This window comes from Synchiropus splendidus, chromosome 6 (genome assembly GCF_027744825.2).
Source record: "Synchiropus splendidus isolate RoL2022-P1 chromosome 6, RoL_Sspl_1.0, whole genome shotgun sequence".
In the NCBI taxonomy this organism is placed as follows: domain Eukaryota; kingdom Metazoa; phylum Chordata; class Actinopteri; order Syngnathiformes; family Callionymidae; genus Synchiropus; species Synchiropus splendidus.
In genome coordinates, this window is record NC_071339.1 from 1,561,465 (window position 1) to 1,588,499 (window position 27,035).

The 27,035-nt window shown below is 47.6% G+C and overlaps 3 protein-coding genes across 5 annotated transcripts; 2 read left to right on the forward strand and 1 right to left on the reverse strand.

Moving 5' to 3' along the window:
* Positions 1–29: 29 nt before the first annotated feature.
* lhfpl5a (LHFPL tetraspan subfamily member 5a) lies at positions 30–1,449 on the reverse strand. Its single transcript, XM_053867784.1, has 2 exons — positions 1,047–1,449; positions 30–298 (listed from the first exon to the last, which is right to left on the reverse strand). The coding sequence occupies exons 1-2, from the start codon at positions 1,447–1,449 to the stop codon at positions 30–32; spliced, it is 672 nt and encodes a 223-aa protein (XP_053723759.1).
* A 772-nt stretch (positions 1,450–2,221) lies between these two features.
* LOC128760911 (ADP-ribosylation factor 3) lies at positions 2,222–8,335 on the forward strand. 2 transcript variants are annotated; one of them, XM_053868646.1, is made up of 5 exons: positions 2,222–2,327; positions 4,535–4,736; positions 4,813–4,923; positions 4,997–5,121; positions 6,948–8,335. In XM_053868646.1, exons 2-5 carry the CDS (start codon positions 4,589–4,591, stop codon positions 7,107–7,109), a joined length of 546 nt encoding a protein of 181 aa, XP_053724621.1. In that variant the 5' UTR covers positions 2,222–2,327; positions 4,535–4,588; the 3' UTR covers positions 7,110–8,335. The 2 variants fall into 2 exon arrangements, with proteins under 2 accessions (XP_053724621.1, XP_053724623.1); XM_053868648.1 differs by lacking the exon at positions 2,222–2,327 and adding an exon at positions 2,435–2,453.
* A 2,427-nt stretch (positions 8,336–10,762) lies between these two features.
* On the forward strand, positions 10,763–26,657 carry erbb3a (erb-b2 receptor tyrosine kinase 3a). 2 transcript variants are annotated; one of them, XM_053867578.1, is made up of 29 exons: positions 10,763–11,055; positions 15,637–15,788; positions 16,216–16,402; positions 16,712–16,837; positions 16,907–16,972; positions 17,039–17,157; positions 17,407–17,548; positions 17,637–17,750; positions 17,950–18,067; positions 18,201–18,274; positions 18,349–18,439; positions 18,555–18,572; positions 19,366–19,583; positions 19,656–19,788; positions 19,904–19,997; positions 21,576–21,730; positions 21,802–21,855; positions 21,942–22,083; positions 22,145–22,264; positions 22,332–22,430; positions 23,131–23,316; positions 23,394–23,549; positions 23,615–23,690; positions 23,749–23,895; positions 24,091–24,188; positions 24,265–24,459; positions 24,542–24,610; positions 24,952–25,189; positions 25,605–26,657. In XM_053867578.1, exons 1-29 carry the CDS (start codon positions 10,959–10,961, stop codon positions 26,363–26,365), a joined length of 4,245 nt encoding a protein of 1,414 aa, XP_053723553.1. In that variant the 5' UTR covers positions 10,763–10,958; the 3' UTR covers positions 26,366–26,657. The 2 variants fall into 2 exon arrangements, with proteins under 2 accessions (XP_053723553.1, XP_053723554.1); XM_053867579.1 differs by lacking the exon at positions 18,555–18,572.
* The last annotated feature ends 378 nt before the right edge of the window (positions 26,658–27,035 follow it).

Genomic DNA, 27,035 nt, shown 5'->3' on the forward strand with positions numbered 1-27,035 from the left:
AGAAGCAGAATGTCTTCACTGTGTAGATATCATTGACAAACGTCATCGTACAATGACTCACCTTTGCCCTCCACTTGGAAGTCCTCAGGGAGCAGTTTGTCCTGCCTGCTGCCCAGACTGAAGGCCAGGAAGGAGAGGATGAGCGAGTCCATGATGCTGATGATGGCCAGGATGTAGGCCCAGCGCACCGTGCAGTTGCCCAGCGTGTACTTGTCCGTGCGCTGGCCACACATGCGCTTGACCTCATCAGAGTCCCAGCCGTCTGGATAGATCATGCAGCCGATCACCATGCAGGTACCTGAGAGAGAGAGTGAGGGCTCTGTTGGACGTTTGGTTCGTTCTTAACTGTCACCAAGGAACTATTTCTGCCGACTGTCCTTAGTGCCATTCCATGCTAGAATAGTAGCGGAGCAAGTGCTGTCTGTCAGTACTTGCTCTGCCTGTCTGTGTGGGCCATGTCAGTGAGTTGAAGGTCATACACCACAGTGGGGACTGAACTGAATGAGAAAATGGAAGCAACTCTTTATTTCTAAACTCTGAATGGAGCTATTGCTGCATAGTTTTCAAATCTCTTCACATGAGTATCAGAATCCCTGGAGAGTTGATGTGTAATCTTCTAATTTCGCCGACCAGCTGTGTTGCCTGGCAACCCCTGAGCATCTCATCTTCTGCCTGTGAGAATGTCCCACCACCTCCGCATCAAGTTCCAAGTGAGGTATCAGGTGACAAGGTGTAACTCTATCTCCCACACGTCCTACTTTTACTTTCAAGAAGCCTTTTCATCGCTCTCACTTTCCCTCTGTTGGACTATCACATGACCACGTCCACCTATTTACTCGCCTACAGTGCACTGGTGGGTTTAGACGGCACAGTTTCTCTGATCCTGTGATCACAAATGTATAGAAGTCATTCATTTGAATCTGTGTTTATCCTTTTTCATCTTAAAAGGAATCTGATGGTTGCATTTATCCACTGCAATTATTTCAAAATTGCATCATTTCATTTTTCACGATTTCATGTTTTAGAAGATAAAAAGAAGGTCTCACTGGAGGCCAGCTGCATCCAGGCACAAATCTTGTAGACGCTGCCCGCGTTGCAGAAGAAGAAGAGGCTGAAGCAGACGATGCTGCCCACCACCAGCAGCATGGAGATCCCCACGAAAAACATGGCGGTTTTAAAGGCGCCAGAGGGGATGGAGCCAAAGTCCAGCGCACTTCCCTTACAGGTGAGTTCAGAGGTGAGCGCGTTTCCAATGCAGTAGTGGAAGAGGCCAAAGTATCCTGCCTGCGGGGTGTTGACGCTGTCCCCGATCCAGTAGGGCTGGATGAAGACCACCACAGTGATGACGGCGAAGGTGATGGTGAACACGGTCCACAGGACTCCCACGGCCCGGGCGTTCCGGACGTAGTTGGTGTGGTAGATCTTGGCTGCTTCTTGAGCTGGAAGCATGATGGTATACTGGCTCCTGTTTCCTTGTTCAAAAGTGAAACTTGACAAAGAAAGTCATTCCTGGATCAGATGGACCTCAGAGGCTCATCTCACAGAGACCAGAACCTGTGTCTCTGCTCTCCCTCTCTCTCTCTGTGTGTGCGCACTCAGGCATGTGTGTGCTCCTGAATGATTCATAGACCTGTGACAGAAGGTCCGACTCTTCATAAGTGAACTTTTGTTGGATGGATGTTTGGATGACAGAGGCTGAGTTTAGATCATATCATATTGAAGCCACTAATATTCATGCTCATTTGTTATGAGGCATTTTTTTGAGGAAAACAAAATAAAAAGCTTAAAATGTGAGGATAGGAAAAGTATTTAAAAATGAAACTGAGTGGAGCTGAGAGAAGATGGAGGAATAACTAATAAATATTTTACTTATTCATATTTATAGATTTTGATTTGAACCGTTTACAAAACACAGAAAACGTGAGTAACAAGCTCTGAAAATGTTGATGAACAACTGTTGTATTACAATCGCCAACAGAAAGCTCTGATGTGCTCTGCATTTCACTACATTTTCAGTTTCTGTTGGAGGAAAAGGTTTTGCTCTGCTTATTAATGACACTTTCAAGGTTATGACCTCTAATCACTTTTGTTATTAAGATAAAACCCCAGGCTCCTCCTAGAAACTCTGTGAGTCGTGATGTGCCAGGACTCATGAGGACCGCGGCTGGACTTCCAGGGAAGCGCGTGACCCTCGCTCACAACGGTAATTCCTCCTGAGTCGCAGGCGTCTCGTAGTCTCGCGAGATCTCCGCAGAGCGGCTGCTTGCGGGACCCGAGCGTGTCAGGTGCGACAGGAGGCTGGCGCCAGTATCAACCAGATTATTCAGGCAAGTCAGCGCCGGTGCGCCGTTTAATAAACCGCGTTCGCTCCCGTACTTTCTCGCCTCCGTCTTCCTCGCTCTGTATCCGGGCCGCGCGCGGCTGTTTTAGCGCCGTGCGCCAGCGAGGATGCGGTGAGGAGCGGGTGTCCGGGCACGGAGGGAGGGAGGTTACCCGCTAGCGACCGCTCGCTCCCGGCCGCTCAACCTGCAGCCGATCCCGCAGCGAGCCGCCTCTCTGTTGGGTGATAGCGGACGGACACTTGCCGCTGGTTGAAGGGTTTGAAACCAGGCGCAACCGGATGAAATCGCTGACGACGTCGGCTGTTAGCGACACAATGGCTAGTGTAGCATCAGCTAGCACCGAGTCACCTTAGCTTGGTAATGAGTGGCGGTGTTGTCCGGAGCGTGTGAGCAGAAAACACCGAGTGTGATCCGCGTCTAACGTTTCGTCGAGCGAAGGCGCTGCGCCCTCGACCGGAGCCGGCGTCAGTGCTACTCTTCAGCACCATGGACAGGGGCTGCCGCGGCTCGTCCTCTCCTGTCACTCCACTTCCTCGTCCCATCAAGCTTTGATGGCCGTCTACACTGTCTTGAACCCTGCCTGATACCTTCGAACGAAGACTGTCTCGCCTATATCGGTGCATAATTGATCGCCCCCAGTGATATTCAATAGGTGCGGGGAGCCGTGGCGTTTACGGAAACTCAACCTGTGAGGACGATTGACTTCTATTATTCATAGCTGCCTTCACCGGGTCACTTGTTTACACTGTGATACCAATCGTTCTGCAGCACCAGACAGCCTTGCTCCGTGTGTCACGACCCCCGTGTGGACCTCAGGCATGGGTTGGTGCTCCTTGGGACGTAGGCCTCGTGCATTTCTAGGCTGTAGTGACATCACTATCTGGTGTTCCAGGCCCCAACGATATCTGTGTCAGACCTGGTCGAAGTGAATAGGAAACGGTTTGTTCGCGTCTAAGCTGAAACAATGCGAATCATCACTTAAAACAACGTATTCTTTTGATGATTGGTGTGTGAGTCTTTGTTCCAAGTATGCACCAAGGTATCTCACCTTCTCACCACCGTGGAGCTCTAACAATCCTGTACTGGCGTGGTTTGTAGTTGCTGATGATGTCAGTGACATGGCTCATCAGATGAAATAAGCAGCCTGCACATTAGCTATGCTTGATCTGAGGCTGCTGCACTGCGTTCCTCTGGCCTTGAGAACCAACTAAAGTATTTGAATGTATTACTATTTTAACTGAGATGTTGTCATGAGTTTGATTTCGATGACATCACTCGCTTTGCTGACATCATCCTCTCGTGGTCATCCTGTCTTCTCCTCTTAGGTCCAGCCAGTACACATATGTGGAGATGGCATTTTTCACTTTCAGCACCATCGTACTTTGTTTTTTTTAAATGTTGATCTCCTTGTTGCACAACATTACAGTCATTTCTGTGAAAAAAAAAAGCATCGCAAGTACATGCAAAGACCCTAGAATTGTACAACAGCATCTCCTGAAAGAAAACTGAACAGGCTTGAAAATTCTATTCATATTTTGAGATTGAATCCAGTAAAATAAGCTCTCAAGGCTTGTGCCATGGGACCTGGACATGCTTTAGTTATAGCACCATCGATCGATAATAACTTTTCTTACAAGACAAATTTCAGTGTCCAGCTCCACGTTTGTTTCTTGACTCACTTCAATATGTGGGCGTCTACTGTCTTTGTAAAACCATTCACTCATCTCCTTTTGCTTTGACCTTCTGGTGCATTTTCTAGCTTGAATGAATGAGACACATTATCGTCTTTTAACTGGAGCTGTGCTTCAGCCGTCTTGTGAATAGTCTCACACGGACTTGATACCAGCTGCCGGAGTCAGCAGGCAGCGGTAACTTCTAAATCAGGTGACTTTGGTGGGCTCTGAGCGCCAGTGTCCTCGGGCTCACTTTTAAGAATGTAGGCCAGTCCTGGTCTGATTTGAGCTTGTTGCAGGCGAGTCTGTGTTGGGGAAAGAAGAGAATGGAACAGATTGTGCCGCCGCCTGGAGACATGACATCAATATGCATCTCTGCCTCCTTGTACGATGAAGACCTGGAGCTATTTACATAACCCACCTGTCTAAGACGGGGAAGGGGGACCTTTTTCTGCCGTTCCTCTTGCTGTTTCATGCCTAATAATTGATGCGATGTGCTTTTTCATCTCTCTTTTACAGCTCTAAAGATCCACCTGGACTTAGGATTGTAGTCGGTCGCACTCAGTCATCATCATGGGAAATATTTTTGGGAATTTGCTGAAGAGCCTTATAGGGAAGAAGGAGATGAGGATCCTGATGGTTGGACTGGATGCTGCTGGCAAGACCACCATCCTGTACAAACTCAAGCTGGGAGAAATCGTCACCACTATACCCACCATTGGTACGTGGCGAGGCAGAGGTCATTCCTTTCACTCCTAGATTCAATGGCTAACACGTGTCGGTGATGTGGTCGCCAGGGTTCAATGTGGAAACTGTGGAGTACAAGAACATCAGCTTCACTGTGTGGGACGTAGGTGGGCAGGACAAGATCCGTCCTCTGTGGAGACACTACTTCCAGAACACGCAGGGTGAGCGGAGCTCCTGACAGAGGACGCACCTCATCACAGACACCAGCGCTGACGTCTCCCCGTCATGTTTCAGGTTTAATCTTCGTGGTGGACAGCAACGACAGGGAGCGGGTCAACGAAGCCCGAGAGGAGCTGATGAGAATGTTGGCCGAGGATGAGCTGAGAGATGCAGTTCTGCTGGTGTTCGCTAACAAACAGGCAAGAGACCTCTCAAACCTTCACACTGAACGTTGGCATGACCAGCTCATGCGGGCTACTTTAACGCAGCCTCTATAAATGAGATGGATCATTGTACTTTCTTCATTATATCACAGCTACTGCCATAATATTGTCTTCGTCTTGTGCACGAGACCAAAAAAACAAAACCTTATTGTGCGTCTTTTTCTTTCTGTCTGTGAATGAGGGAAACCTTTTTACGCTGCTGAAGTGAGGAATGATGTTTATAGGTGACATTTCTTTGGATAATGGTTCAGATTTTTTTTTAAATGAAAGTCAGCATAACTTCAGCTCAGTGTCACTGACGCTGACATCTTTTGGGGGAAAGATGGCATTTTGTCACTGCTGAACAAACTTGAGAACTCATGCTGAGGACATCATTCTAGCCAGTACATTCATAATGGCAGGCAATACATTCATATGTTGTTATCACTTTTGAAGTACTTTCTGCCCTCAAGTAAAGGACGTTTTGCTAAATATGATAATAATAATAATAATATAATACATTTTATTTAATAGCACCTTTCTGAACACTCAAGGACACTGTACAGGAAGTAAGATCAATAACAATATAAGAGCAATAGAAGCAATAAAAACACACACAAAAGGACAGAAAAATGTGGCGGATGTAGGTGTAAGGGTGATATTAGCTGTTGTATGTGGTCCTGAACAGAAGGGTTTTGAGTCTTGATTTGAAGAGGGGCAGAGAGTTTAAATGACCGAGGTCCGGGGGGAGAGAGTTCCAGAGCTGGGGAGCAGAGCAGCTGAAGTGAGATGGACGGTGAGCTGGATGGAGGAGGAGGAGGACCTGAGGGAACGGGCTGGAGCGGCGATGTGAAGGAGGTCGGACAGATATGGAGGGGCAAGATGATGGATGGCTTTGAAGGCATAAAGGAGGATATAGAACTCAGTTCTTTGCTTGAGCGGGAGCCAGCGTAGGTGTTGGAGGATGGGGGTGATGTGATGATGAGAGGGGGTTCTGGGGTGTACTAGTTTATAATGCTGTACATATTTGTTGTATTTATTTTTATTCGATTGTCATATATCCCTTTATGAATATTACAAAGGCAAAGTTTATCCACTGGCACAGTCTACTTATTAAATCTTATTATTCAAATAATTAGACAGGATGAATGTTCTACTTGCTCCATCGAAACACACATCACTTTCAGTTTTCCAATGATAGCAGCAACAGTGTTGGTAGCACTCTCCACAACACAGTGTGTTGAGCTGAAAAACTTGAAACCCTCCAGTTATGGCTGATCCCCACTGGTCTGCAGACAGAAGCCAAGTCGCTGTCTTTGCTTCTATAGAACCCCAGTGTGTTACAGTCGGCAGCAGTGAGGAGAAGAACCTGCAGATGTGGTTGGACTGCTGCCACCGATGTCTGGCTCTCAATAAATATGACTCTCCAGATTGAGATTGACTTCACCGTTTAGACTTGTTTACCCTGGAGCTGCTCTGAAGAGCCCAGAAACACAAGAGCGTGACTACGTCATTCTGCAGAACCGGAACTTCATTTTGCCGTCCTCCTGCAATGCGAGGCTTTCTCCGCTAGATGGCACAATGCAGGCAGATTGCTTGAGGTTTTTTTTTTTTTTCTCTCTCGAGTTCTCGTTTTCATATTGCAATTTTAGACCTGAAATGAGCGGAACCAAGACCAGTCAAGTGGAAAGACTGCGATGGTTATTTAGTGACGCATCTGCAGTGAGTTGGTTTGTCCAGTTTGGATCAGAACCGGGGGCGTCCTCTTGCCTCGTCCAGCCCAACGTGTCCTCACCTCCTGTTGTTTTCCATGTCCCCCCCAGGACTTGCCCAACGCCATGAACGCGGCGGAGATCACGGACAAGTTGGGCCTGCACTCGCTCCGCCACCGTAACTGGTACATCCAGGCCACCTGCGCCACCAGCGGCGACGGCCTGTACGAGGGCCTCGACTGGTTGGCCAATCAGCTGAAGAACAAGAAATAAGGAGCAGGCCGCAGCTTCACCTGTCCAGCTTTTGATTTCTTTTGGGAGCCGATGTTAGACGCGACGGGGGGGGGTAGAAGAGAAGGGTCGGGGATTGGGTTTCTCTCTGTCTGTAAATGAAAACAAAGTCATGTCTTCACCCCGACACACACACACACACGCCCACGCACACACACACACACACACGCACACACACACACACACACACACACACACACACACACACACACACACACACACACACACACACTCACTCACTCACTCACTCATAGCCGATAACAGCCGTCACTTCCTGTGTCCACCTCTTGTCTTTCAGTGCCGTGTTCTGTATGTTAGTGTGTAGGTGACCAGGTCACGTGACCACCAACACGTTCTCTCTGGCGAACAGCTGTCCCGCCCGTGTTTCTTCCTTATGGTTTGACAAGGATCACTTGATTTCCTTCCTCCAGATCATCTCTCCGATGCCGAGCGTGCGCACGTGTGCGACGTCACCGCGTCCACGTGTGAAACGTTGAATCCTCCTCAAGGCCTTTTTCCGAAATGCATGGACCCGTGATAGACTTGATTCTCCGAGCTGTTTGTGACCCGAGCATGCGCTGAACACCACCTCATGCATGGTGACAACACACACACGCACACACACACACACACACAGACCCGTCACGTGCTCTCCTTTGTTCCTCATGGTCAGAACTTTCTGAATGTTAGCGATAGACTGAACACACGAGTCCTAGTTTGCAGTGATATATCAGCGTATGTATGTGAGGAGAGCAGGATGTGTTCTGGCGGAGGAACATCTGATACCAGCAGGAGCGACCGGTCCCTTCTGTTAGCACGGTTCATCCAGGACATATCCTCCAGAGTCATCTATTATATGTGCGATCATTTGGGTTTTGTGGCCTTAATTATCTTGAGTGAACCAACGTTTCCTGCTTTGGATCTCAGCATATTTATTGATTTATTTATCTACCAGGGTTCCGTTCCACGGTTGGATTCATAGTTTAGTTCTTCAGTGGGTGTGAAAGTACGTCGATGTGTCAGTGGTCAGTGATAATCCGTGCAAAAGAGAATTTAAAAGAAAACAAGCCTCATCTCGTACCGTTATAACGACGCCATCTTTAACAAGTACCAAGCGGCGGCCGTGCGTCCGACGCATGGAGTTCTCTGTATGTGATGTGAGACAACCAAACCTGCTGTATTACAAATAAACCCATTTTCTGTATAAAGTATTGCTTCCGATTCCTGTGGTCCATCTGCGGTGTTGTGATGAAGGTGAGCGCGGAGGTGTCTGTGGTTGCAGCAGGGAACCAGACAGTGATGGAAGCGGGGGCAAAGCTTACATTCCACGGCCTCAACATGCTGGAGTCGTGTCTGGAGATAAATAAAGCCATAAAAGCTGAACACTAATTTCCATTTTTAAAACATGAAAAAATGAGGAAAAAATGGAGAAATGTAGGGAAATTATTCAAGTGCAAAAACCTTTTCATAGAAAAGAAATGCAGATACTGCAGTCACGCAGTGCAGCCACTAGAGGGACAGTATCCAGATCAAAGGTCAACATGTTCATGCCATTACACCTGAGAAATGATGGGTCCCGGCTACAATTCTACCTTGTGTGTTACTTTTCCTCATCATTTATTTAAATTTCAGATCGCAGCAGTCGACATAAAGAGGGCCAGACACCTGTCTCCCCATTCGACCTGTCATCCAGGAGGAGCTATGTGGGTTTTGTTCTCAGGGGCCGAGCAGTGGACGGGATCTTCAAAGGTCGACCAAACTCATGGTACTGTGTTGGACTCGTCTCCGGTGAGGGTTGGACTCCACCATGACCCTCACCCTGCTCCTCATCTCCAGCTCTTCACGCGTTTTAAAATAATAAACTAATACATTTTAGTTGAAACTTGAGTCGATGAGTTGATTCTCCAGGTCAAGGAGCCACAGCTCAGAAGCTTTGACTGAAAATACCAGCTGAATATTCGCTGGGATGTTTCTGGCCGCAGGACCTGCTGGAGAGACAATAAACCAAGTGTGCAGGGGGGCTTCACTCATCTGAGGCTGGCAGACCTGTGAGTCCTGTCGCAGCTCGCAGGAGTGAAGTTCACAGCTCTCAGCCCTCAGGACCGTCAAAGCTGCTCCTTCCCCAGTGAAGATCAGGTTGAAGGAGGTGTGAGTCAGCCAGAGAGTGACCTGCTTGTACGTGTGAACAACTCACACGAGGTGGGTTTCTGCACCCACTTCCTCGTGGTGGTGAAATATTAACCTCAGGCTGTGAGCAACAGCATCACAATGTGAAGCGCCTTGCCGATGGTCGGTCTGCGTTACAATGTAATTACACAACGGCAGCCGCAGACAACGGCGGCCGCGCTTGATTCTTGTCGATGTTTGTGCCGGAGAGAGACCGGATCTGCAGGCAGAGCTGGTTTCCACAAAGCAGACCTGCCGGCTCACCCTCTTCCCGCCACGCCATGTTTGTGCAAGGCTTAGTGACGAACCAACAACAAGACAAGGGCTGAGATTGACTCGCCAAACCAGATTTTAGACGCCTCCTGAGCTGTGCACTGATTTGAAGATGCGTCTTTCAAAACAAACCAGTGTCTCATAAAACATCCACAACATGTTCAAGAGATTGTTCCTCAAGTACACAACAACACTACAATTTACTGCGGTGACTCAGGTGGATGAAACGCAGTCAGAAGTCTTTTTTTAGCTCAATTTTATGTAAGTAACATTAAATGAATAGAAAAAAATACTGTTCTTCAGGACAGACAGAAGCGGAAGATGGAATACATTCTTTGCGATAAACAGCCATGGACAGAAAAACACAGTTTCTTCCTCATTCTCAAAACAACTGATCCACAGATGAGTATTTACACTGTTTGATGCTCAGCCACGGTGTTTTCGCCTGAACTCAGAAGGCTTGTGAAGCGTCGCTGAGCAGCAGCATGTGAGCCCAGGGGATCACTGCTGAAGGCTGCAGCTTTGATCATCACCAGAACCAGTGGAAGCTGAGCAGATGAGAAGCTCTGAATGACAAATGTCTCCACACGTCATCAGAACTGGTGTGGAACTTGTGTGTTTTGGCTGTCAGTCGCGGATTGCAGCAGATCAAGGTGGTCACAGTCCATTGACCATAAAGTCGTCACTTCTCATGAAATAAGGAGCGGAGAGTCCAAAGTGCACCAAGACTCATAACAGCCAGGAAGTAAGGTTGTTTTTCATGTTGTAAAACCATAATTCATAAATCAACTTGTTTGCTCCTTGAAACTCTGGTTGGGTCCCAGTGCACTGGTGCTACAAGGGGCTGACGGCAGGACTGAAATTGTGTTCGACAGAAGTATGAATGAAGGGTTTTTGTCTGTCTTGCTTGTGTGAATCTTGAAGTGGATCTTTGTGTTGGGGGAGAGAGGCTTCTCTCAAAAAACTGGTCCCAACAAGGTTAAGCCTGAATTTGAGAGTTAAAACGTAAGAGTTGAAGAATTCTTCAGTGTTCTTTAGAGTTAAAACGCAGAGGTTTGTCATGTTGAGGTTCTTTGGCGCCTGGGTCAGTGCGCGTGTCGAAAGTCGCTCGGCTCTCTGATTGGCTGCCGCCTCTCCTCCAACCAGGGCGCTGCGGTGGAGCCGTCACGCTGACAGACAGACGCGGGCGGTTCACTTCTGTGACACTTCCACCGCACCACGGATCCACTCCACGGAACCGCCGAGCACGCCAAGCCCCTGGGACTAACACGCGGCGCTTCTGCGGGTCAAATGGACTCAGAATCGGTGACGTCACGACCAGGACCGCGTTTCAGCTGGAGGTTTAACATGGAGAAGTCGATTTAAAGCGTCGCCACACTGAAGAAGACGAGGATGAAGGAAACGGAAGCGAGCACGAGGAAGGTGCAGCAGGTGCTGTGCGTGTTGCTGCCCTGCGTGTTTCACCTGTGCGGCGCCCAGACTGAAGGAGGTACGGACACGCGCTCCCTCGCTCACACACGCGCGCGCGCGCGCGCTGGGTGAAGCGGCTGTGACTCACCTGAACCTCTCCCTCTGTTTTATCTGCGCGTGCACGCGTGCGCTAGCGAATGCAAATAAGAAAATCAATTTGTCTTTTCCAACTGTGTAGAAAAACATCGGCTAAATCGCTTGTGTACAACTCTATAGATTAAATAAAATAAAAGGATCCATCATCGGTTCATTTTGTTGGGAAAGACATAGTATTAAGTTGTCATTGAAGTGCTGCTATTGACATTTTAGTGGAAAATTGTTGCGTTAAACCACAAGGTCCCTTCCACATTTCAAATCAGTTTATGTCTCAAAACCTTTTATTTTCTGTTTAAATCAAAATCCCGCGTATAAACAGGCATCTCACTGTGAAAGCCTTTAGAATCACGAGTCCACACTCGCTGGTGTCATTTTCTTTCATCATCACAGTTGTGTTGTGCTGAGGTGTAATAAGCCAAACTCAGCAACGTTTTGAGCTCCACAACAAAACAAGCTGTCGTGATTTGAATCTCGGTGACCCTTGACCTCGCCATCTCATCACCTGTGGCAGGTGAAAAACAACATGTGACTATCAATCCCAGCATCTGATTCGTCATCTGCGACGTGTCTGACACCAGATGTTTGGACTCGTCGGCTTCTCATGAGCTCATCAGAAACTGAAAAAAAAAAGTCCCAGAGGCAAAAGTGTTTGTGAGCTGAGCAACATCTGGACATGGATTCAAACCGATGGCCTCCAAGATGGAGGCGAAGACTGCCAAGTGGCCAGACTGGATTTTGTTGTGCAACAGTGTGATTCAGTCTTCAGAAACACAATACGAGGCAGAAGAAATATGTGTGGCTGTGTTTACTACCGACAGTCTGGTCGGTCTGGTTTCTCATCATCTCATTCTCTACTGAACCTGACAAACACACTCACGGCAGCAGCTCTGCAGCAGGCTCTAAATTGCAAGTGAGTGGTTGTCTGTCTGATGGTGCTGTCCAGGGTGTCCCTCTGGAGGAGGCGCAGAACACAAATAAACCCTTGTGTACAAAAGTGAGCTGAGATTGTGAGGCAATTCGAGGGTGTTTCCAATGAGGAGGGCGAAGGTTCAAGTCCCCAAGGAGCACTGAAAGGTTCTAAGCTAGTCATGAGCCAGACAGCTTCCACTGAAGTGTTGTCATCCAGCTGAGATTCAGAGTAGAGCTGCTGTTTCCTGGTTCTGGTGGAAGACGGAAGCCTGATGTCTCTTATTGAACCCTCACCTCACCTAGAAGATGGACAGCTGCAGGAGGAGAAACTGACCTCACCGTTAGCTGGAGTTGGTTATTGGTTAGTATTACAGTGTAGTGACTGTGTCGATCATGATACGTGGCAGTAACACGCATCAGCGTTAAAGCTCCTCAGCAGGTGACTTCACTTGTCGGCACCTGTGTGTGAGCCACATTTCTGCACATGCTCAGAGCGGAGCATGAATTCATCTCATGCCACCGACTCATGCCAAGTTTCTGTTGACCTGTGTCATGGTCTCCGCCTCTTTATTCTACCTGTTTATCTCCTCCTCCTTCTCCCTCTGCTCTTTTGTCACAAGTGAAACTTCCTTGGCAACTGAAAAACAACGCACACACCTGATCCCTCGCAGTGTGCGCTGCTCCTGGTGTTGCGTTACGTTGTGGTGCCAGGGACAATGGCAGCATTTTGCATTGAGCTCATGTTGTGAGCGGGAATCACGGGAGAGAGAGGGCTGAGATGAAGACACCCACTTTGGCAGGGGGAAAATGCAGCAATTGTTCATCGGCATGTGTGTTGTTGTGCGTGGCCTCCTCCATTCCTCCCGCTCCTCTGCTGCATCTGCAAACACTGGAGGTCCCTGTGGACAGAGACCCACTTGTCCGGCCCCCACAGCTGCAGTGTGGACCATGTTTGTTCAGCGTACAGTACAGTGTGTGTGTGTGCCTGCCGTTACTGCATAGCTCACATGCTATTGTCTGTGTGTGTGTGTGTGTGTGTAGGCTGTTGTATGCAGGTGACTCACTGAGGCGACTTCCTAACTGGTCTGTCAAACGCGGCATGTGAAGTGACAGAAGCTCAGAAAAGGAGTGGCTGGTGAAAGAGCCACTTGTGTTGTCTCATCACCTGAGTGGTGATGTTGCTGGGGTCCGGCACACAAGCCTGGGGACGCAGTCTTTCTTCAGGGATCTCTTGACATGTTGGGATTCACTAGATTATCACCAGCCCATCCAACAGTCACTGTCTTAGCCAGTTTGCATCTGCTGCACCTCTGTTCCATCAGGAGGCACTGAGTTCCAAGGAAGGAGTTTTACAAGTTCCAAGATTGTCTGAGGTTAGCTATGTGTGTGTGAGTTTAAGCATACCTATTCTAGTGAGGTCCAACTTCTGGGGCCCCTTGACCAGACCTTACAAGTTTGGGCCTCAATTTGAGGGTGAAGACATGGACATTTGAAGTGGGTTCCAGTTTGGTTCCGAGTCCTGGTTCAGGTCCGCCAGGTGCATTGGATGGCTAGGTCTAGGGGGAGAGGCAGGGGAAAGGGTGATGGCCAGGAGCGGACCCCACAAGGATGGTGAGACAAACCCGTGTGTGTTCATGTAGCTACTTCCTTGGAAGTCCTCTCAAAGTCAAGTCAGAAAAGTCACATGGTGCGCAGCCACCTGACTGAAAGGCCACTGGCCTGTGTCAGTGATCTGTATCATGCAGTTACAGAGTTTGGCAGGTTATGGACTAATAACAACCTGAGAAAATCAAACTAGTCTTTAGTCTTGATATATCTAAGGTGGAGGTGAGGAGAGCTACGTAGCTGCAGATACACTGTGAAGGTCAGGATGGTGATGAAATCCAATTCATTGGAACTGGTTTGATGGGCGGCCTCCACTCAAGGATGGATGGATGGATGGATTGAAGGATGGATGATAGTTGGATGGATTATAGTTGGATGGATGATGAATGGATGGATGAAAAGATAGATAGATAGATGATAGATAGATAGATGATAGATAGATAGATAGATACATGGATGGATGGATGGATGGATGGATAGATAGATAGATAGATAGATAGATAGATAGATAGATAGATGATAGATAGATAGATGATAGATAGATAGATAGATACATGGATGGATGGATAGATAGATAGATAGATAGATAGATAGATAGATAGATAGATAGATAGATAGATAGATAGATAGATAGATGATAGATGGACAGATAGATAGATAGATAGATAGATGATAGATGGACAGATAGATGATAGATAGATAGATAGATAGATAGATAGATAGATAGATAGATAGATAGATAGATAGATAGATAGATAGATAGATAGATAGATAGATAGATGGACAGATAGATAGATAGATGGATAGATTCTCTGCAGTGGTTGTATGCAAATGTTGTTTGTGTCGCTTCTCAGAGGCCGGTGTCTGCAGTAAGGTGATATTCGTGTGACTCTGTGTTGCCCTCTAAATGGGCTTGTTGACCCAGATCTGGAAAACTTTATTATCACCATGACTTCCTTGTTGTTGTTGGCTTGCGGCGGTTTTAACCGTAGCCTTCGTCCTCTCCGCACACCTCATTAGAGCTAAGGTCAGTCTGAGTGTATCAACGCTGGCCAGCATTTTTGAATGGTTTTCTGTTGGACGCTTCGCCCTCAGAAACGCAGGAGCATGTTTCTCTGACTCTGCTGTGGTCTCTGGCTCTGATATGATGATGATGATGATGACGAAGGCGTTGTCGTGGCTCGTGCGTCCCTCCACACATTTGAATGGCAAAGCAGCCTCCTGACGCAGACGGAGCCTGAACTCCCACTGAACAACAACAGAGACTCGAATGTTTGTGTGTCCACCGCGAACACAATCAGCAACTTGTTTCTCAGCGCCACGCTGCAGCGCTGGATGCTGAAGGCACCAAAGACAAGCCGGTTCAGAGCCGGGCGCCTCCAGTCTTCACAGTCTCCTCTTGTGTCCCAGTGAATTCATGACGGTCCAGAGTTGCTGCACGTGACAGCTGCCTCATGAACGGATCCTTTTGTGGTTCGGACTGATGAATGCACAGATTTGAAACATTATTGAGGCCCATTTTCATAAACCACCCGTATGTTTAATGACAAAGAGTTCAAATACAACTTCTCATTCCTGAATTCAGTGACATCTAGTGCCCCTCCTGCACAATACAATACATTGCAAAACAAAGTCAAACTTTGAATTTAACTTCCAAATGGCTTATTTGTTCGTTTTCTTGGTAAAAAAAATATGTGAGTATTATTATTTTGGAGCACATTTTCACCGCACTTTTTTAAATCTTAGTTTTCATATTCCGTGTGTTAATTTGACATGACAATTGAAAGCTTTTATCATGAACGACAGGAAAGACGAAGATGCTTTGATGTAACTTTTATAAACGAAAGGCTATTTACTGAAAATATGTGTTGTGAAAATGTGTATTGTTGCTATTATTAACAGTATCAGGTGTGCTGGTGTCCATTTTTCTGATGGGATTTGAATGAAATGGAATGTGTCTGGTGTCAACGAGTATTTTCTTCTGCTCCAGTGTGTTTTGGAACCCAGAATGTTCTGAGCCTGACGGGGAACTCAGACATCCAGTACCAGCTGATGAAGGACAAGTACAGTGGCTGTGAGGTGGTGATGGGAAACCTGGAGATCACCATGATGGAGCACACGCGCAACTTCTCATTCCTCCAGGTGACTCTGACACTGACACTGAAGCAGTTCAGGTCGCTGCTAGTTTCCTCACATTGGTGAGGAACACACAGGTGCACACTTGTTTTTCACCTGAAACAGTGAGCAAGTCTGACAGTTCCTTGTTTTTCGGGAAGTGAGCACTTCACATAAGTAGCGGTTTCTCATCTGAGTTTACCGTCTTCAGACACTTGTTTATCTTATCTTGCGCACATAGACACTATTTACATCATGTTAGGTTCAAATAAAATATATTTTGAAGAGAGTACAATCATCAGGGTATAGATAGTCATTACAGTAGGTGATGTATATTTTGGTATAATTATCTATTAAAATAACTATAGCATGTTGAATATGTGAGTGTCTTATAGGATTCAGGTAAACATTTTGGGGGGAAAATAAACAGACTGTTTTGCTTTGCATCTTTCAGTCCATTCGAGAGGTGACAGGCTACATTCTGCTGGCCGTGAACGAGTTTGAGCGTCTTCCCCTGGACAACCTCCGGGTCATCCGGGGCACCACCCTCTACGAGGACCAGTACGCTCTGGCCGTGATGGTCAACTACCAGAAGGATGGGCAGCATGGCCTGAAGGAGCTGGGCCTGACTCACCTGACAGGTAGCTGAAGTTAGCACGGCGTCAGGTCCCTTTAAGAGTGGGAGCCGTTTACGGCGTGGTGCAGTGGTTCAGGTCTCACTCTCACACCTACACTGCCACCACACCCCCGAGTCACAGTCCAGCAGAGGTGTGTGTGTGAGGAGCCAGGAATGTCTCGTTTCGTCAACCGCTCAACTGCCACTGTAAGATGAGCTCAGTTATAGCTGAGTCGTGAGCAGAGGTTGATAAGATGAGTCACGGACGTGTCCCGGCTTGTTTGGCTAATTGTGTGTGTCGACGTGTGTGTGTGTGTGTGTGTGACACCCACAGAAATTCTAGAGGGAGGAGTCAAGATCATCCAGAACAAGTACCTGAGCTACGCCGGGAAGGTGAACTGGCTGGACATCGTGAAAGATGGCTCAGCAGAGATCATGATCGAAGGCAACGGGCCGGACCGTGAGTCAAACACTGATCTTTACGTGTCAGTACTCACAATGCTCACTGTGAAATGAACCTCTTCCGCAGAGGCGTGTAGTGACGCATGTGATGAGCAGCAGTGTTGGGGCCCCGGCAATGACACCTGCCAGAGACGTGAGTGTGTCCCTGCTCTGGTTCCTCTCCCCTGAGCTCAGTCGTATCGGCCTTTTCACATTTCAGTCACCAAGACCGTGTGCGCGCCGCAGTGCAACAGCCGGTGTTTCGGCCGGAGCCCGAGCCAGTGCTGCCACATCGAGTGTGCCGGAGGATGCATCGGACCGCTGGATACCGACTGCTTCGTGAGTCTGCCTCATTCAGTTTGTGTCAGGTTCTCACCTGGCTTCGTAAAAGACGTGGGGCGCAGTGCCTGTGGGCGGCGCTGTAATGTCCTAGAAACAAGTGAAGGAGGTAGCACAACGTTCAGGAATAGAGATGTTAGTCAGGACTGACAACCAGGTTGGTTTGTTATCGCAGTGTCGCAGGGGCCAGATTGATGCATTTAGCTATGGAAAACATTATTTCAAAGCCTCCTCTGTCCTCCCGTCCAGGCTTGCAGGAACTTCAACAACTCCGGCTCATGCGTGCCGCAGTGCCCGCAACCTCTCATCTACAACAAAAACACCTTCAAAATGGAGCCCAACCCAAATGCCAAGTACCAGTTTGGATCCATGTGTGCCTTCAAATGCCCCAGTGAGTCCCAGCACGTGTGACGCTCGAGTCCTTACTCAAGTCATGAAAGTCATCTGTCATTTACCGCTGACTTTTTGGACCTAAACAGCCAACTTCGTGGTGGACGGCAGCTCCTGTGTGAGCACCTGTCCCGCTGGCAAAATGGAGGTGGAGAAGAACGGAGCCAAAGAGTGTGAGCCCTGTGGAGGACTGTGCCCCAAAGGTAGTTTGATGCCCTTGACTTCTCAAAGTAAACATGATGGACCATAAACATTTATGACACTATAAAGCTGACAAACATGAACATCTATTGTTCGAATTCCAAGTATGTCACAACAGTCGTCCACAGTTGTTGCTGCATCAATATACTTGTTTAGTGCTACAGTTTCCTCATGACCAAACGTCTGTTATTATTCTTTCAGCGTGCATCGGCACCGGGACTCAGAACAGAGAGACTGTAGATGCTTTAAACATCGACAGTTTCATCAACTGCACGAAGATCCAGGGAAGTCTGCACTTCCTGGTGACTGGCATTAAAGGGTACTTTTTTGCCTGATTCAGTTTTGAAGTGTTGTTGCTTGGAGAGTTTTTATGTTATCAACACATTCACAAATCGTAGAAAAGGTTTCCCATCCATGCAAACTCATTCACTTTCTTTATCGTTCGACTGCAGAGATGAGTACAACAAAGTGCCGCCCCTTGACCCAGAGAAACTGAAAATCTTCAGCACTGTTCGGGAGATCACAGGTGGGAGGTGTTTGCAGGGAGCTTCACCCACAGCAAAGTCCCTGTCTCAATCATTTCCACCTCACTTCCCGCAGACATCCTCAGCATCCAGTCGTGGCCCGAGAGCATGCACGACCTGTCCGTCTTCTCCAACCTTCAAACCATTCAGGGCCGGACCCTCAACAGGTATTGTTTTGCTTTGAAGGTTTCTGTTTCTCAGGTGTCCTGCAGTGGTGTCATCACCATCACAGCTTGTCCGAGTCTAATTGTCTTTTCAATATTCCCCTTTGACCTCATGTAGAGGAGCCAATGGTAAAAGGTACAGTATGTCCGATCCATCGACTCTCGCTAGCGGGTGCTTCCTGCAAGGGTAACTCTGGTGTTTTGGTGATTGAGGTGCAGGGTTCACATCTTCTTGCATGAAAGTCTTTCTCCTGTTTCTCTCTTCGGGAGCTGATACATAGCTCATTTTAATCAAATTCCTTATGGAATCTTGTGACTATCCATGGTTATGATGATGGTAAATCTTCTTATTTTTCAATTTCTGACACTTCCGTAATCAGAATTGAATGAAACAATGTAAAAAAACAAACAAAAAACACACAGCTGATTCCATTTCACATAAAAAAAAAAGATTTAAAATGAAAACAGTCTGAGGGAACAGGTTTCTTATCAGCGTTGTGGAATGTTCTGGACTAGCATTTGAAGCACTCGGCCCTTTCTTCTTCACTGTCTGTTGTGCGAGCCAGTTTTGGAACGCTGCTGCCACCTGCTGTCCCAATGAGCATGACCTCAAACACAAACCAATAAATCTAATGATAAAAATAAATGTTGGGAAATAACATTATGTGGGCGAATCGCTGTGGGTGCTTCACCAGTTCATTCATTTTTTTGAATTCCAGAACTCTAGTCATCGTAAAAGTCCAGAATATTTTCAGAGAATTCAGAGAAGGCCACATAAAGAGAGGCCGTTAGGAAAACAATATTTGTTTTTGGATGAGGAAAAAGCCAGTGCAACAACAGACGATAAGGGACAAAACAATATTCTATTCATTATTAAGAAAACAAAAGCGTATCGTATAAATAAACGTGCTTTGTATTTCTGGAATTAGGGGCTACTCTCTGCTCATCATGAGGATTCCGACCTTGACCTCCCTGGGTCTTCGGTCTCTGAAGACGATAAGCGACGGCACCGTCTACATCACCAGCAACTCAAAGCTCTGCTACCAGGACACCGTCAACTGGACCCGCATCGTGAGCACCAGCTCGCGCTCGCAGCGCCGACAGAAGGTCATCGACGACAAAAACAACCGTCTCCGTGACCAGTGTGGTGAGTCTCATTCCGCTCCCAATGGGCTGCTTGACAGTGAATCATTGCTGCCGCTCCTCTGCCATTGTGCAGTGAAAGACGGACGTGTGTGCGACCCTCTGTGCTCCTCCGATGGCTGCTGGGGACCGGGGCCGGGTCAGTGCGTGTCCTGCAGGAAGTACAGTCGCTCAGGCACCTGCGTGCCAGACTGCATGATCTCAAATGGGTCAGTTTGATGGTGAAAACATCGCAAACCTCTTTGTCTTATCGGAGTGTTTGTGCAGTGTTATCTGCTGCTTGAGATTTGAACCCAGATTTGCTTTATCATGATGAAACCGCAGGCAGAGGAGAGAGTTTGCTGCTCCCTCTGGAGAGTGCATGTTCTGCCACCCAGAGTGCAGAGTCCAGGAGGGGAAGAAGACGTGCACTGGCCCGGTGAGTGTTTTTGTACGACGATGAAAATATCCTCTCTCACAGTGACGCAGACTTGAACTGCTCAGGGTGTTGTTCTCCTTTGGTTCTAAACGCAGATCACTCTAAACTGTCATTCAACCTATTGTGTTTTTGTAACAAGCATATAGTTGTCAAAAGGGGAATGAACGGGGAGGTCAGGGGTTCAGAATTTGACGCAAAGAAAGGACGGTGTGAATGTGGGCAGCTCAGGACGGAAGCCCGAGCCAAAGAAATGCAGCAGGAAGGTGAGCAGCAGGAAGCATTCACCCTTTTATTGACCTCCTTATCGCGGTTAGCCGGGGTCATGCGCCCAATGGAGCCACAGGTCACACCTACTAGTTACCAATTAACCGGGAGACTGTTTTCAGCCTGCGCTGGACACGGAGGGCGTGAAGAAAGCAAAGCATCCCAGTTGAAGGTGGGACGTCGGTGTGAGGCCGTGGCAGTAACATGAGCCGTCCTCCAGGAGGAAAGCACGGAGGCAGCATGCAGCTAATTAATAACCAGCTGTTGTTAGTCACCTGCTGATGAGGCAGCGGGTCAGTGGAGGAGCAGGGTCCAGAGCTTTTCTCCTGAATATCTCGGAATGTAATTGCTACTGAAGAGCAGATCAGCAGTCCGGAGGCGTGCTCGCCCAGGAAAGCACTGAGCAGCAGAACTGGCTTTTCTTGTTTCCCAAGCCTGTTCCTCACACTAAGATGCCACCAGGTCGGACAAAGGCAGCAGGCAGTGAAGCAGTTGAAGCAGTCGAGGTGTCTATAGAGAGGTCTCCTTCAGGTTCACAGTGGTGTCAGAGATGCTTCTCAGACATTGGGAGGTTGTATATTTTGGGGCACATCATCAGCAGTGAACCTTTGAATCACTGGGGTGTTCGAGGCCTTTGTGTTAGTCCGAGGAGGTCCACTACAGACGGATCGAGCCTGAACTTGTGTCCTCTTCCCAATCATGGTACTCACCTGGTTCTGTGAAACTGATGGCACCATACAAGGCTCCTCAAGCCCAGGTTGACTCTCCTGCTGGAGACTTCTGATCTGTGTTCTCAAGTTGGATGTGTCATCCCATCAGACTGTGAGCTCCATGATGTACAGGGACGTCAGTGCAGAGCACCAAGTCCAGTCTTGAGGTGGCGGCTGCAATCTCAGGACAGAAGATTTGTTTCCGACCGATGTCTGTGAGCATCTTCCAATCACAGGCCATGGCTAGCTGGCCAGCTCCTGGTTGGGGAGGGGGGTGGTTACGGTGATGGAATTGGTTGGTGGTCTTCTGCCAGCTCTCAAGAACTGCAGAAGACTCTCTGAGGACAAGAACTCTGGAAGACTTTGTCTCCAGCTGTCAAGGTCTTCTGTGAGGTCCATCTTATACTGTAGCTGCTAGAAAGTTGGGGTCTGGGTGACTGTGGTCCAAGGGAGTGAATCGGAGAGAGTAGGAGTCAAAATGTCGCATGAACACTGAGCTTTGCGATGGACGCAAATGCTTTTGAGAAGATGATGAATACACAAAATGAACCAGGTAAATATAGAGTTTGGTAGCAAACCCTGTGCTTCTGTACACTTTCTGTAGGGTGCAGACAAGTGTGTGGCCTGCGCCAACCTGCAGGACGGACCCCACTGTGTGCCAGCATGCCCCGAAGGTGTAATGGGAGGAGAGGGGATCATCTTTAAGTACGCCAACAAAAATGGCCGCTGTGAATCGTGTCACGCGAATTGCACTCAAGGGTATGAGATGTGAAGTCAGGGGAGCATGTTCGCGCCAGATTCTTGACTCATCTTGACTCTGTTTTGTCTAGATGCTTCGGCCCGAGAATTAAAGACTGCGTTGGGGCATCTAGATACATTTCGGGGTATGTGTTTTTTATTTTTTTAACATAATCTCTGAGGATCGGTGTAACTGGCACAACGCCTGACCGTGTTGCTGAATTCTTCCCAGACAATCAACCACAGCCATAGTGCTGGGAGTGCTGGCTCTCCTGTTCGCTGGGTTCTCTATTTTCATGCTCACCCTTCTGTACCGCCGTGGTCTGGCAATTCGGAGAAAGCGAGCGATGAGGAGATACATGGCAAGCGGAGAGGTGAGTAGTTATTTTGCGTTTTGAAGCGCTTGACTGACTGGCAACATGTGTGCATCCACAGAGTTTTGAACCCCTGGATCCCGGAGAAAAAGGACCTAAAGTCCAACCACGGTTCTTAAAACCCACAGAGCTGCGTAAAATTAAACTACTGGGTAGCGGCATATTTGGATCGGTGCACAAGGTAATGCTACTGCAAAGTGGCTCGAAGTATCCGCCGAGACGTTACTAAAAACCTCCTCTCTTTCCAGGGTGTTTGGATTCCTGAAGGAGACACTGTGAAGCTTCCTGTTGCCATTAAGACCATCCACGATCGCACAGGAAGGCACACCTTCTTTGACCTGACTGATGTGAGCTCAAATTTAAATGTTAACCTTTGTGTGTGTGTTTTTTAAATGAATATTAAGAAGTAGACAATACTGTAAATGCAAAGTGATGACAGGATCAGAATCAGTAGCAGCTTTAGTCATGTGTAATGTATGTTGGCTGCATACAAAGAATTTGTCTCTGGCTGATGGTGACTCCTTAGGAATTTGCAAAATAAAATAGAAAACAAAATAAAATAAAATATATATACTGTTGTGCTTTTAATATGTTGTAGTGCAAACAGGTCACTCAGTACAGTAACACATGAATATCCTATTGCCTGGTTTTACACGGAAAGAGATAAAATAATGCCAAATGTAAGAAGACTGGAAGGGATTATTCCACAAAAGCTGTGCCAAATATTTTCAAAAAACATTGGAAAACAGCGCCCCCTATCTACAGCTTAAGGCACCCATGTCTAATAATAATAATTATTATTATTATTATTGTAGTAGTAGTCGCAGTAGTAGACCCAGTATTAGTGGTTCATTGAAATCTATTTAATATTTCAGGCTCTAGTTTGCTCCAATATGTCATAGTTAAAGTGGAATAATGACATGCTAACCTGAAAGACGCTCCTCTGCAAGAGAGCTGAGATAAGGCATGATTCATTTTCACCTCGGTGTCGCACACAAAGATTTAGTTAAGTTTAAAATTTCCTTTCCTTTTGCGCTCTGCCCTTAGCAAATGATGGCCATCGGCACCTTGGACCACATCAATGTGGTCCGGGTGCTGGGCATCTGTCCTGGTGCCAGCCTACAGCTGGTCTCTCAGCTGAGCACTCAGGGCTCCCTGCTGGACCACGTCAGGAACCACAAGAACAAACTCCAACCGCAGAGGTTACTGAACTGGTGTGTTCAGATTGCCAAGGTAAATGGATCAACGCTCGGGCGCCTTCATTGTCGATAACATCTGGGCTCATCGCAATGGTTTCTCCTGCTGAGCAGGGGATGTACTACCTGGAGGAGAACAGGATGGTCCACAGGAACCTGGCAGCCAGAAACGTGCTACTGAAGAACAATTACACGGCCCAGATCTCAGACTACGGCATTGCAGACCTGCTTTACCCGGATGACAAGAAATATGTCTACAATGAGGTCAAGGTGAGTGAAGGCTGGACATCCAGATGATTGTGAGAATTCCATCACTGTTTGCTTGTCTTTTCTAGACCCCCATCAAGTGGATGGCCTTGGAAAGCATCCTGTTCCGCAGATACACGCATCAGAGTGACGTCTGGAGTTACGGTGAGATCAAAAATCCGCTAGCCTTTTTTTTCATATTTGACCGGCTGTATCATTTCAGGAGTAACGATATGGGAGATGATGTCATATGGAGCGGAGCCATACTCCAACATGAGACCACAGGACGTTCCTGATCTGTTGGAAAAAGGCGAGCGTCTGTCCCAGCCTCAGATTTGCACCATTGATGTCTATATGGTCATGGTGAAATGTGAGTTGAATAAAATCCTTCGTCTTATTTTTGCATTACACATTGGACCAATGCTAGTTCACTGCAAAACTGACAGCACAGCTTAATAAAAGCAGGATTCAGAGGGTAGATGGGACTCCCAAATCAACACTACAAGTGTGATTCACATTTTGGCAGTGAGCAATACAGTAGTGAGGAAATATGATTCCGTTTCAGGTTGGATGATTGATGAAAATGTCCGTCCAACGTTTAAGGAGCTGGCGAGTGAATTTACCAGGATGGCCAGAGACCCGAACCGTTTCCTGGTCATTAAAGTGAGACACGAGTGCATGCATGAGTGTGTGGAAATGTGTCCCCTCAAAACTGTAACTTCAACTCGTGTGACCCCAGGAGGATTGCACCCCGTCGGACTCGGCCTCGGACGAACTGGCCCAACGGAGTGTGGACCTGGACGGCCTGGATGATCTGGACATTCAGCTGGAGGAGCAGGTGGAGCAAGTGATGGTGGATGGTGTGAACCCAGCCATCCATTACATGACCCCCTCCCGAAGCCTCAGCGGTCTGTCCAAGACAGACGCTCCAAGGGCAAGTCAACGTCCGACTCCCTGGCAGTGGGAAAATGGGCGACTTCAACTGAGAGTTGTTCCTCTTTCCTTATGTTGTTCAGTTGGTCGTGACATCACCTGGCGGGGCTGGGTATCTACCGATGACACCGGGATTTGACAACCCTTCACAGGTACCTCACACAGATACAGTGGCCAGGATCAATTCATCAAAACTACAGATAATTCACCGACAGGTTTCCTCGTGTTCAGGGTAGCAAGACCCTGTTTTCATTCTGTTAAGTAACAGCAGCTGCGTCGGTGAACTGAGCAGATGGTTCCCAAGCTTAACTCCATCTCATCTGCTTGTATCTCATGCTTTTAACCAAAGCATGTCATTACTATAAAACACGTTATGTAACAATGACAACAGAGTCAGCTAACAATTCATTCATTTAAGCATAACATGAATCCAATTCCCTGCTAACTTATTGACTGCAAGGATTGGTGTTCCATTTCCTGACCATCTACTCAGGCCATGTGGCAGTCTCGTTCTCGACTGGACTCGGCACGGACGGTGTCCGAGAGCTCGGAGGGGGTCGGCACCGGCGTGGAGCAGGAGCTGAGCGAGGATCCGACCCTGGTGGGAAGCGCAAAACCTCGATATCACCGGGAGGACAGCGCGTATGTCTCGCAGAGAGACAGCATGTCCGGTGGTACAGAGGAGGAAGATCAGTACGGCTACGTCCTTCCTGGAGACAGTCCGGAGAGAGGTGAGCCCATCGTTGTCATACTACCAAAATTCAGAATCTTCCTGTTTCAGATAATGACGACGTTTTGTTTTTCTATTCAGATTTTTATCCATGACGTTACTCGTGTTCAGTCATTGCACCATCAGCACATTCCGAATCTGAGTCATACAATCTTCTGAATCAGATTTTGAACAAATTGAAAATGATGATTTGAAGTCCACGTTAGTCGAACAAAACAATGGAACAAGGTTTAGTAACATATCAAGAAGGAGATCCTTGTCCCGACCACTGCATTAACTTTTTTGAGCCACTGAATCCAAATTTCCTATTAAAGTAAGATTTTGGCAGCAAAAGTTAGCAAGCCAAAATGTTTGGTCAGTTTGTACCGTTTCATTTAAAGGCAGCTGTTTCAATAAATCAAGCTTGTTTCTTTCAGAAACGTTGCTCTGTCCACACGGCAGTCCCTGCAGGATGGACAAATCACGCTCAGGAGGTCTGTTGGACGACGCGGGAGAGGAGGAGTACGAGTATATGAACAGGCAGACTTCAGTCGCGTCATCCTCATCGAGAAGCAACAGCCATCTCACCGACAACGGCTCCTGGTTCCGCAGCAACAGCAAGCGGACGTCTTCCATGTCGTCACAGGCCACAGCTTCCTCACTGGACGTGCCACCAGCCACCAGGTGCAGTCACAGCTCAGATTCAGAACATGCCGATCAAAAGGTGGAGTACGAATACATGGATATCAGGTGTGGAGAGAAAGACGACAGCCCTCCTGCACATGATCCACCTCCTCCTCCGAAGCCTGCGAGGTCCAGAGTGGAGGAGATGGAGTCAGAGGATGAGTATGTGGAGGACAGTAACTACCATTACACAAACAGACAGCCGAAGCTGGGGCAAGCTCTTAGGGAGAGGAAAGAGCTGACAGTCGCCGCAAAAGAGGACGGCGAGGCCTATGAGTACGAAGATATGGACGGCTTTGCCTCGACACAGCCTGGAGATGCCGGGGTTTACCAGAACCTGCAGGACGCTGGTACAGGAGGGAGCTCGGCTGCCCGTCGAGCGGGGTTTGACGCCTACGTCAAAGTCCAGGCTGGAGTTGGACTCAGGGAGTCTGCTGTTGCCGACCGATCCTTTGACAATCCAGACTACTGGCACAGTCGGATTTTCCAGAAGTCCAAACCTGTGTCGACATAAACAACACTCCACCTTTGCTTAATGAAGGACCTGCAACAGGACTTGCTAAACAGCAGTTTCAAATGTAGCCAAATGTCACTCATCAATCGAGCTGAATGTGTGTATAGTCTCAGGACGACAAGTCAGGAAGAACTTCATGGGCATTCACCCAATTTAACAGAAGTGGACACGCGACAAGCTATTTTTGTTTACATTTTGATATGAACAAACAAAACAAATCTTTTCATATCTCGATGTTCTTGGATATATTGCCTGATGTGATGTAACATACATTTTATATTGAATTAAAGTATTTTCACTAATTTCATCTGGCTTCTTCTTCATGTTTGAAGTCATGTGTGTCAGAGAGTGTTGGAGTGAAGACAACCTAACCTTGTCAGAGACCAAACTGAAGCACTGTTTCTCATATGGACGGATGGATGGATGATGGATGGATGGATGGATGGAGGGATGGACACACATCAAAGACAAAATGACAGATGATATTAGGGAGGAGTCACCATGGACCATGATGTCTGCATGATCTGCTCACAGCGTAAAGATGAGGTGGAGAAGAAGCTGGAGAGAAGAGGAATGAAGATCTGAGTGGAAGTTAGACGAAAGCTTTACAGGACAGGAGTGAAACCTGTAAAGGTCAAGGTCAGAAATGTGAACACAGAGGAGCAGTCCA